This window comes from Trachymyrmex septentrionalis, unplaced genomic scaffold (genome assembly GCF_001594115.1).
Source record: "Trachymyrmex septentrionalis isolate Tsep2-gDNA-1 unplaced genomic scaffold, Tsep1.0 scaffold37, whole genome shotgun sequence".
Taxonomy (NCBI): domain Eukaryota; kingdom Metazoa; phylum Arthropoda; class Insecta; order Hymenoptera; family Formicidae; genus Trachymyrmex; species Trachymyrmex septentrionalis.
The window spans coordinates 10298715-10310353 of NW_017305536.1; the positions used below are offsets into that span (position 1 = coordinate 10298715).

General features: G+C 31.7%; 3 protein-coding genes across 3 annotated transcripts in view; 1 reads left to right on the forward strand and 2 right to left on the reverse strand.

The window, feature by feature from the left end:
- The window catches only part of LOC108750677 (papilin), a 79758-nt gene extending 79291 nt beyond the window's left edge, over positions 1–467 (forward strand). Inside the window, 1 exon segment of the mRNA XM_018490327.1 lies at positions 62–467. Within this exon segment, the coding sequence (XP_018345829.1) occupies positions 62–270 (209 nt within the window). The 3' untranslated portion in view covers positions 271–467.
- A 4321-nt stretch (positions 468–4788) lies between these two features.
- Positions 4789–7381, reverse strand: LOC108750422 (potassium/sodium hyperpolarization-activated cyclic nucleotide-gated channel 1-like). Its single transcript, XM_018489838.1, is given in 8 exon segments — positions 4789–5073; positions 5152–5375; positions 5702–5939; positions 5941–6177; positions 6289–6423; positions 6504–6690; positions 6791–7103; positions 7144–7381. Coding segments are annotated over 8 exon segments (1857 nt in total).
- Positions 7382–9656: 2275 nt separating this feature from the next.
- The window catches only part of LOC108750831 (two pore potassium channel protein sup-9), a 3373-nt gene continuing 1390 nt past the window's right edge, over positions 9657–11639 (reverse strand). The window contains exons 3-5 of the mRNA XM_018490625.1: positions 10909–11252; positions 10726–10844; positions 9657–10636 (exon numbers count right to left, since the gene is read on the reverse strand). Coding sequence (XP_018346127.1) covers positions 10369–10636; positions 10726–10844; positions 10909–11252 — 731 coding nt within the window. The 3' untranslated portion in view covers positions 9657–10368. The remainder of the gene's footprint in view (positions 10637–10725; positions 10845–10908; positions 11253–11639) is intronic.

Here is an 11639-nt window from a genome sequence, read left to right on the forward strand (position 1 = left end):
TATATATATATATTTCTTCATGCAAACAATTCAATATGCGTTTCATTAATATAATTGATTTTTTCAGGTATCTTTATTCATCCCCATTGCCAAGATAACACGTTTTTCGCCAACTGCGAACTTATTGTTGCAGCCAAGTACTGTACACACAAGTACTATGCAAAGTTTTGCTGCCGATCATGCACAGAGGCTGGTCAGTTACCAGCGAGAGGACCTCATATCGATAATTCGAGAAGAAAAAGGAGATTTATTCCGCGAATGCTTGTATAAGACACCAAATTGACTTTTCGATATTACCGACACACGTGATAGCACGTAGGTAAATACTAACATAAATATCGATTCTGGATCGTAGCCGGCGGGCTTCGCAATAAAAAGAAATTGCGCGTACCTGCTCTGATCGGATGTGCCGGATAATCGATTAATTAAAAATTAAATCACTGCCAAAGCCTTAGAGCGTTTATACATCGGTATAATATGTATATGTATACGATATATGTGTGTGTGTATATGTATATATATATATATATGTATATATATATATATATATATGTATATATATATATATATTCTCATCTAAAACGTGCGAAACTGACATCATTCGTTGCGACCTGCGCGATCTTGTTCTTCGACGTTTATCCATGTATATACGGTCTGATGCTGAATCCTAGTCCGATGAAGCCATATTAGGCGGGGTAATTAACTACTTGTTCTTAAAAGATAAGTAGAAACGTCGCAATCGCGCATACCTTCCAGATGACCATCCTATGTTATCAAAGTAATGTCGACTGCAGACAGTGCAGACCAAGCGCGTAATTTTGCGGATCGTATATAGAATATGCAAGAAATACTGTTTTAAAATAGTTTTCTTTTAAATTAAATATATATTTTTTGTGTAATAATTATACTTCAGGTTAATTGTCGAATATTTATGATAACTCACAGCAGCGCAATAACGTGCAATTCTTGAGAAATTCCTTTTTTGAAATTAACAGCAAAATTTCAACAATTCCTGCACCATTTTAAAAATACAATCTGAAGAGTGTTTATTCATGTGAGACGATATACCATTCCTTTCCACGCAGCGTAGAGTTAATGCACACGCTACGATGAAACGATACACAAAAAATAAAATTTACTTGCAGTGAAGTCCTTCTTCATTGGACACATTATACTGTGTAATTAAAAAAGGAACTTGTATCTATATTTGTATTAATATGTGTATGCACTCTCACATTATGTTGTATAATATAAATAGTTTATTATGTAATATGTCATTTATAATATTTTATTATTTGGTTCTTACAATCGCATATGTATTATCATATAACGCGACTCCAAGTTATTCTCATTATCTTCCATTACCTCACACACACACACACACACACGCGCGCGCGCGCACATACATACATATACGTATGCATCATATTATTTCTTTCTAAAAAAAATTTCTTTCTAAAAATACTTAACTCACTAGCAAACATTAATAGTAAATGGGTGTTTTCCAATTGCTTAATGCATCTTTAACTTAGTCTATACAGGAATGCATAAAATTCCTATAGGCGCACAATATTAAATAATATCATGCGTCTATAGGAGTGTAGCATATTATGCACGATTCAATTAAAACAGAATGTGTACGTTATGCACGATTTCGGATAGAGTTAGATTAAATGTAGCTTTTTCCACCTGTATCGAATAAAAAAAGTAAAAGTACCGGCCACTCAACGTTCTTCAATCTCATTTATAGCGCTGCGCAGATTAGTGACATATAATTGTCACTAAAAAACACAACTTACATAGGCCCTGTTCGCATTGCATAAAATCCTCAAATAGTTCTGCACTTAAAATGAGATAGATATATATTTTGCCTTGAAAAGAGAGAAAGCGAAGATGTCGAGTGCAAAAAGTGCAAGCAACGCGAACAGACCTACAGCCCTCATGCTAAATACGAATGTGTAGTATTGTATCGGCGATTATGGCAATCGAAATGCAAAACTCATGTCGCCATGTGCACGAAAGTGTCCAGTGATTTTACAATTGAAAAGCACCCAATGTCTATTGAAGGTAATGACGAAACAGAACTTTAAAATTTGTATTTAGATATGAGAATTTTAATTTTCAAATTTTGATTATTTTCTTCAAAAATGGAATGAAAGAGATGCATATTTTTTAGATGGACATGTAGCTTTAATTTAATGTACATTTAAGAATTTACTCTCTCCAAAAGCAATTTGGCTTATATGTAATGAAATGTTTATCTACAGTAAACTTAAGATTGACTGTAAATGCCTATTTGAAATCAGGATTGATAAGAGGTAATTTTTTTTTAAGAATAAAACATTCTGTTTTTTTTTAAATATGTTTATAATGCTTCAACATGCTTTGAATAGTATTAAAAAAAACATGTTTAAAACATGTTAAAAACATCGATTAAGCATGTTTTAAACAATTTAAAATATGTTTAAAACATGATTTTTATCAATTCTGTTTGAATTTATCCTTTATTATCCATTCTCAAAGTAAAACTATATTTAAATATGATACAGCACAGATCTCCAAAGGACATTCTAATGGCCACAGAATGTTGTTATATTATCCTCTAAATACCCTAAGAATGTTCCCAGAATGCCTAAATGGATAAAATATATAATATCAATTTTAATATCGACTTCGCGCTCAATTCGTAATGTTCTTAAATTGTGCGTCGCATTGCATCTTTTGCTTGCATAATACATGTACAGTCAATCTTCTACTTTATCTATATAATAATCAGCTATTGCATTTGAATGCATATTTGTTGCATGTAACATTTGTTCCTGAAACATTTTAATCATAACTATTATATAATTACATACTATCTTTACATCCAGTCAAACAACCATAATGTAAATCATTGAAATACCGATTATAAAATTGACAATGATGAAAGTAAATGAGAAAAGAAAAGGCAAATCAAAACGCATTTATACACGCATCGTAAATGTAAGTCATAAGTCGAGATTGTTACCGATCAGAATCGACATAGGTATTGTAAATCTTTAGACCAACTTTTGAGTGTTCCATACTTGCACCAGTTCAGTCATAGTAAAACACAGTGCCTTATTAGATGACCTTTAAAACGATTGAGAAAAGAGTGCTGAATATACACGATGTCTCATTAGTGTAAATAGCTGTCACATATACCTTCGTATTTCTTTCCAAGATAATGTCTGATTGTAACGTAATAAAACAAAATATAGAGATTAAATTTATTCAAAAAACATATTCATCCAATATACATATTTGCTAACAAGAATATAATATCGATGAAGATATTAAGTACTCTTTTCCTCTATGCTCTCCTTTAGATACGATCAAAAGATATGTAATACTGTTATAGTAGCGAAAAGTGTCACTTAGTGTACTGTTTCATTTAATTCGATAAAGCGATTTTGGTAATCATATTTAAGCAATCGACGTTGATCAGCTGTTCCCGTAGATTCGGAATTAATTACAGGAGACAGAATGAACGAATGAAAAACGAAAACGCGCGAAAAGGTAATGCGTGAAAAATCATAAGTGTATCCTATATATAGACGTAGATACATTAATATCAGCTGTAGTGAGATTCTCTAACGTTTTAGCGATGATTGTCACTATCGTTAACTAGCGACAGTCAAGGCAAGGACGATCCTGAAAAAAAGCGCGGCTCTCATTGGTTGTCGTTAGTTAGCGATAGTATCGTCGATATAAGACGTCAGAGAATCCCGCTTGCGCTGTGTGTATTAATGCGACCTATTGTAAATAATTATTTACTTCATACAATTCGAGACGTTGTAACTTTCGAACATGTTCCGTATTTTACATGTAGATATATCATTTTCATATACCGTTGATTTATCATTAATTCCACATTATCCAATCACGTATAATACTACGGAAACGTGACATACGTATTTGTACAGTAACGATGTCCGTAGGACATTTAGTTACGATCATAAACTTAATTATATTATTGGAATCGCGATTCTCAACGACTTCGTGTTGAAATTTATCTCGCGCGTAACAAAATTGGCTGATTGTTCGATCATGGTGGAATTCCGCCATGGCTATCGATATTGATCCACATTAATCATTTTCCTTAACATATCATATAAAGTGTCGCACTCATTTTCTATCTCAATTTTGGCGATATTTTATTACGATCGATATCAAATTTCGATATAAAACTTTTGATCTTTTTGTACAAGAATTTATTAAGAAAAAAAAATAACCATGATTTATACCTCTTATACATTACATCCAGATAGAAGTTATATAGATTCATCATACAGTGCTACCATAAAATCTTAGCAAATGTAATTGTAATTATATATAAATATTGTATGTAATGATTAACACACACACACACACACACACACACACACACACACACACACACACACACACACACACACACACACATAATTTTAAAATAAAAGTAGATATAAGTATAGGAGAGAATATCATTATCTTATACAATTATTGTATGGACAATAATAATATATATAAGGTCTTTAAATATATGCGATTACTGTCAAAACGATTATTATTTTACGGTAACAAAAAACCAATCAACGAGATCATCATTTATATGAAACAAATTTTTCTTCTAATTATTAGCGATAATGATTTCTTGGTAAAATCAATTATTATGAGTAATTTTATATATTAGTAACATAATGAATTACTAATCCAAAAGTCTAAAATACTTATTCCGAATCAAACAGTAATTAACACATACCTGTACATATAGTATATATAAAATCACACTTTCGTTGATATATGATGTAAATTCGGCTCGCGAACAGGACGCATTAAAAAACGCTTGTGTTGTTCCTCAGCTCTGACAGTTTTTTCTATACGTTCCGTGGCTATGCGTTCAATTCTCGCAAATAGCTCGCTGTGTACGGCTATGCAATTACGGAAGTCTTTACGATCTAATCGATACAACTCACAGACTTCGATTGAGACAACACTAGCTACTCTTCGCTGATCCGCCACTAAGAGTGCGACTTCGCCGAAATGGGCACCGTCAGTCAAATGACACATCTCGAAATAACAAAGAGTAAATTTCTTTTTCGCAATATATAAACGTAAATCCAATATTGAATATTTTAAAAAACTAACTTCCTTTCCAGTTGGCGTTAAAACCGCAACAGTCCCCGAAGATAAAAAGAACATACAATCGCCTTGAGTACCAGCTTTAATGATTACGTCATTTGGCAAATATAACTCAAATTTTAAGTGCTTCACTATTGATTGCAGAATATTTCTTGGTAAATTCTTAAAAATTGCCGTGTTTTCGATTAACCGTCGACAAGACTGAAGCGCAATCTCTTCTCGTAATGGTTCTGCAAAAAATCCAAGGGGTCTTTCATTCTCGCGAATCGCAGTGCAAGTCTTAACGAGTCGGCGCGTTTAAAAAACGAGTCAGTGCGAATCAACGAGCACAAGTAACAAAAATAGTGCCAGGAATCAGTAGAAGCCAGTGAAAATAAGAAGCGAATCAAACCGAATCAGCGAGAGTCGAGCAACGATGTTTGTTTGATTTGAGAGTGAAAGACCACTCGAAAAAATCCAAATTTAAATTCAATAGTTACTGTCTTGCTAAGAATTTTATATTCTATCATATGCTCTCCATCTTATTATGTTCCTCTCTATATAATATTTTATTAACCTGTCAAATCTGATAAAATCCGTTTAGTGCGAAAGAAGGCATTTTTGAAACGATAATGATAATAAGCTAAGAGACGTTTCTTCATATGTGGTAATAATTGTTTTTGTCTTGCGTATGCTTTGATTTGAACTGTTAACTCTTGAAATTTTAATTCGGATGATTTTCTTTCAGCTTTGATATGAAGAAACATAACTGAAAGACACAGCAGCATGTTTGATAATCCAAAAAAGAAATATTTAATAATGCATAACTTCTGGTAAAGATGTATTACTCAATATCTTACCCAATATATAACATACAATAATTCTGCCGATAATCATAAGAATGCTATTGAAAATGATAGGGATATCTGTCTCTGGTACGAATATACCGTAGCCACTTGATAATATATTTTCCAATACAATAAATGCAGCGTTGTTGAATCTAAACTTGAGACTGTTGTCTTCTAATTTCATCATCCAACAATCCTCACATTCCTTTTTATACACGTTACATTTTATAAATATATTTTACAAATAAATGCATCTTTAAAAAATATAAAAACTATAGAAATGTTCGCGTAGATCAATATTGTAAACGTGGCTTACTATCGGTGGAATGTTGACGAAGTACATCAGTAAAATCGGTATTGAGTAACACAAACAAGAACACCAAAAGATGAAATATAATCCTAGCAATAAGGTACTATACAATTCAAAATAAAAGCTTTTTATTTTAAAATGCTGAAAATAATGTTTGTATGATGTATATAATGCCGTTCTATATATTTTCGTAGAAAATAATTATGATAAAGACAAATTACCGTAAATAGATAATAAAGATTTGAGTGGAAAGTATAATAGCGTGTCAATTTCATGAGAGGCATGATATTAATTAAAGTAACGATATAATGAGGATTATTTCCCGGCAATCTTCGCCATCGCAGTGTCATATGATCAAACGGAAAAGACGATAGCACATCTGGCATAAGAAATCCTTTAAGATAAAATCTATCGAAGAATATGTATTTACCATTAAATACAAATTAATAAAAACAATTGAATAAGCAAAAAAAATTTTTAATATATATTATAAATAACGATATCTCACATAAATATTTTAATAGGTTTCAACTCAATAGACATAGTTTTCTTATCATAATATCCCGTAACACAATTCAGCATTATATCTATCCAACAGATCACGTAAATTGGAATATTCACTATATCCAGACCAATTATTTCATAATCCATTATAACGAAGCAAATCATAAATGGAATTGTAAAGAAAGCGATAAAAAATATTGCCATCATTAAGGTATCCCACATAAATCTGTGAATTCTCTTAATCAGAAATAAAACAATATACGTTTTGTTGTACGAGGAAAAATAAAAGTGTGTAAGACTTTAGAGTGTGTAAGAATGTTTAGAAAATTAATTAAATAAATCCTTTTACGTTTATATATATATATAAAACGTGCCTAGCATAACTGAATGGATGTATTATCCACCAATATTTAGATCCAGTATGCCTTATTTTTTCAGCAACCATTGTGGCCGTGTTGTCCATATAAAAACTGCATTTTGGAGTATATTTGCTGATACCACACCATGTAGTCCATACAATTTTGAAAGTCAATGGTTTTAAAAAAGTAAACTTGTTTTCTCTTTTTAAGGACAATTCACATATATGCTCGATCATTATTTTGATAGCTTAATTTTTATCATCAATAAGTATTGATAAATGGCACATATATATAAGGTTACACGATTTGATAATATATTAATATTTGAATAACATTACAATGGTTGGAAAATTTCTTTTGTTTTTCGAAAATGATCGCTTGCATCTTACTTATAATCATTAATCACAGACTTCTATGACTATACTCTATTCAACGGGAGAATGACCTCGATTTCCGCATAGCAGGCAATATAACGTTGTATGTATGTACATACATACAACGCTATGAAGAGTTGCACAAAACGAATGAGTTTTCGTCCGATCCAAGGTCATTCTCTCGTTAAACGGAGTATAGGGGTGCGTTCCCGCGAGTTATTACGCACGAAGCGCATGATGCATTATTTCTTTGTTGTTCATCGAATAATAAAGAAGAATAAAATGATATATCATTATAGTCGGATCTTATATACATATATATATATATATATATATATATATTTATTATATATATATATTCTTCTTATTTAAAAAAAATAAAATTTCATCACAATGATGTCTTCATCCATTGGAAAAGTATCAAATCAGGCTGCGCACAGTTCCCCCACTCTCCCCTAGTTATTAATACGCAATGGATATTATAAGGGATGACATTTTTTAAGAAATAAATTATTTTTTATTACCATTTAGTATTCATCGTTTTATTTTATTTCAAATAACATGATATTAAAAAATACCTGATGAACTATTTTAAAAAGTATTGACACAACTAAACAATAAAGGTTCAAAGACTTTTATTGAAACAAATAGCAATTATGTCATTTAGTCTAAGCTATCAGTCTTTCCGGGTATTTTCTTGCATTTTTTACTTTATTTTGTAAACATCTTTAAAAAATATGAGGGAGTCACGATACATCTATGTATATATTTCTGATTTGGATACGCATCATGAAATTATTCGAAATGGATTCCGATCGGAAGTATTCGATTATTCCCTAAATTTCTATTTATTTTCTAGGGAAAACGAAATAATTCCGATCAGAATCCATTCCGACTTACATATTCCATGATAAGTGCCCGGATTGCGTAAATGATCACGAATTTCTCGAGGCAAAATTTCTTTACAAATATAAATGGGATATACAATACGTTGTTGAGGCTCAATATCTACATAGAATATTGTTCTATCGTGTTTATACTCGTATATATGTGTATATAATTTTTTCAACATAATACAATATTAGATATGTTCGCATTGCTTTTAAAATCCCCAAAAAATTTTTAACTTAAAATGAGATAGATACATTGAAAAGAGAGAAAGCGAAGACGCTGAGTGCAAAACGTGCAAGCAACGCGAACAGACCTTTTGCTAGACTAGAGATTCTCAATTACAGAATGACGCACGAAACATCATACCACTTAATCATTTCATTGAAACTGAATTTGTGAGGTATCGTTTTTTTTTTAATAATGTGAACAAATTCTGTACTTCGTGGAAATTCTGCTAGGTGTGGTATCAGAATTGAATAGCGAGGTGACGCCAACTTATGAAGTAATGGACAACGGCGGATGGTTGACTTGAAATGTTAACCGCCAAGTGAAAGTTATATTGTTATTTATGAAAACAAAGATTGACAGAAACTCAAAGGCATAAACATTTTCATCATGATATAGTTGCGTCATTCTGAAGATTTATTGAAAAATAGCGAGTCAAACTCTTCAAGAAATTATGAGCCAAATATAAGGTGGGTTCATGTTGAATGTTACCTATTAGACAATTTTTCAGGATTTAAATTAATTTTATAATATGTCAATTCTGTACCAATTTTATTAAAAATAAATGTGTTATGTATGAAATAAATAGTATGGTACTTTTTATGTGCCATATATCCTGTATTTCAAAAATTGATGTGTCTGTCTTTACTTCCACCCAATTTTCACTCCTAATATTTATCTACATCTTACGGAATTTCCACAAAGTTTGCTCATATAATCAGAAAAACTAATATCCCAAAAGTATTAATGATATAATTAAATAGTGACATTTCGTTACTTTATATATGTATTTAATAACAAAAAGCAATGTATTTCATTTAGAATGAGTTCAAATTTATATTTCGTGCAAAAATATTTTTTAACTGACAAAAAAAAATATACAAGTCAATATAAAACTTAAAAAATAAAAATTTTGTTAAATAAATAATATAATAGACATATAGTAATTGCAACCAAATCTGTTTACACAAAATGAGAAAAATGATAGTATTCAATTGCACGTTATATTAATCCTGTTAAATATGAAAACCTCTAGATTATCAAAATATTCTATGCTTCTTCATTTTGCATACATATTACATTAATACAACATTAACAATATTACGATATACAAATGCGCCATCATCTTTTGAATAATTCACGAGCCGATAATTCGATCGTACATATATCCCTTCTGAGATTTATTGAATGTTCCACTTTTTTAAGATATATTATGCAATATTGCAAAGATCACCACTTGAATATTCGAATAATTTGTCATATTTTCACTTGACAAATTAAGCGTAACACGAGGATTACATACACGTCATCCATGCGTCAAAAATCGACACAGTTGAGCAACATTAATTATCAAAATGCATCAACTTGTTTTGGGGTACGGGTTGATATAACGTCAAAAAAAATGCAGTAGGAACACATTATTTAAGTGTTCTTCTTCAAGTTTTAACCAGGTCTCGGACAACGATCAACAATCAGAGTTCTAATTAGACGTATCAAACATCAAATATTTTTTTAAATGGCAGTTTTTAAAATTTTACTTTCCACACAGAATGTGAAAATCTTTACGAAAACTTATAAATTGTCCTTCGTAGATGTATCACAGTGTGCGGTATTTTCTCGCGAGGAGCTTTTTGTGCGGGGAATCAGCAATTTTAAACATCAATGCCGAGCAATTCTCGGCTATCGGCCTTTGAAAATCGGCGACGTAAACTGCGACGACGAAACTCCCTCCATCAGACGGACGCACGTTTTACTCGAAGACTGGCAGAAGTTGGGGGTGGTCGGTATCCTTGATATCCGGAAGGATCCAATAGCTCGGAATTCGCTGGGCCTAGACAAGTGCAAGAGCATACGCTCACACAATCGTCCGTGTCGTGCACAACAGGCACGTGACTAGCCAGAAGCTTTCCATTTACCGCCACAACCTCGCCGTCTAACGTCAATACGTGATGGGAAGCCGATTGCAGCTCAGTGTCGTCACGACGCGCCTCACCGGAATCCCTAAAGTGATGTTTCGCAGGATATTAATAATTTTTTCACATATCTGTAAAATAATTCGCCTTTTATTACAGAAAATGGTAGATATTTACGTCGTCATGAAGCGCAATACGAGCAAATTAATACTGGCAGCAACTACGGCCAAACCAAATAGGATAAAGATCAAACTCAAAATCACATATCCAGGTTTATTGGAAAGCGCTTGATCATTCTGCAAAGTAATTTGTCTATAAATCTCACTGCTTCTCTCTGATGATCAACCAAACATTATTTACCTGAAGAGCGACATAGTCACCAAAACCTATAGTTGTAAGCGTCACAAAACAGTAATAAAAACTATCAAAGTAGCTCCAACCCTCATATCTCGAAAACACTGCAGCACCTGTCGTAATAATGATACTTGAAAGTAAACCAGTCGCTAACATGAGATTCATCTCTGTAGCTTCGGTTTTTTGACATCTGAGATACGTCTTTGCTCGTCTAATCACAACCGATGCAAACTTGTTCAATCGTTCACCAATGCTTTGAAACATTACCAATCCCAAAGGAATTCCTACCATTGCGTATATCATACAAAATGCCTTTCCGGTTTTAGTCACAGGAGTGGAATGCCCGTAACCTTACAAAACAAAAATTTTATATATATTAAACTTTTATTAAAATACTATTCTCTCTCTCTCTCTCTCTCTCTCTCTCTCTCTCTCTCTCTCTCTCTCTCTCTCATTTTATGAGCATTTTATGTTAATATCAATTATAAATATATTGTGTTGTGTCTGATACAAAACATAATTTTTCATTGAATTTTGATTATCGTCTAATCTTTAATATGTATACACATTAAAAATTTAAATAGTTTTCGAAGATAGCCCCGGCGAAAATTCTTTTTTGCGTTCTTTATATATATAATTTTTCAGAATTTTTATGTTTACATATAAGTTATAATTTTTTAGAATGTTTATAAGTATAATTTCACAACTTTGTAAAAAATCTCTTAGTTTTTACGAAT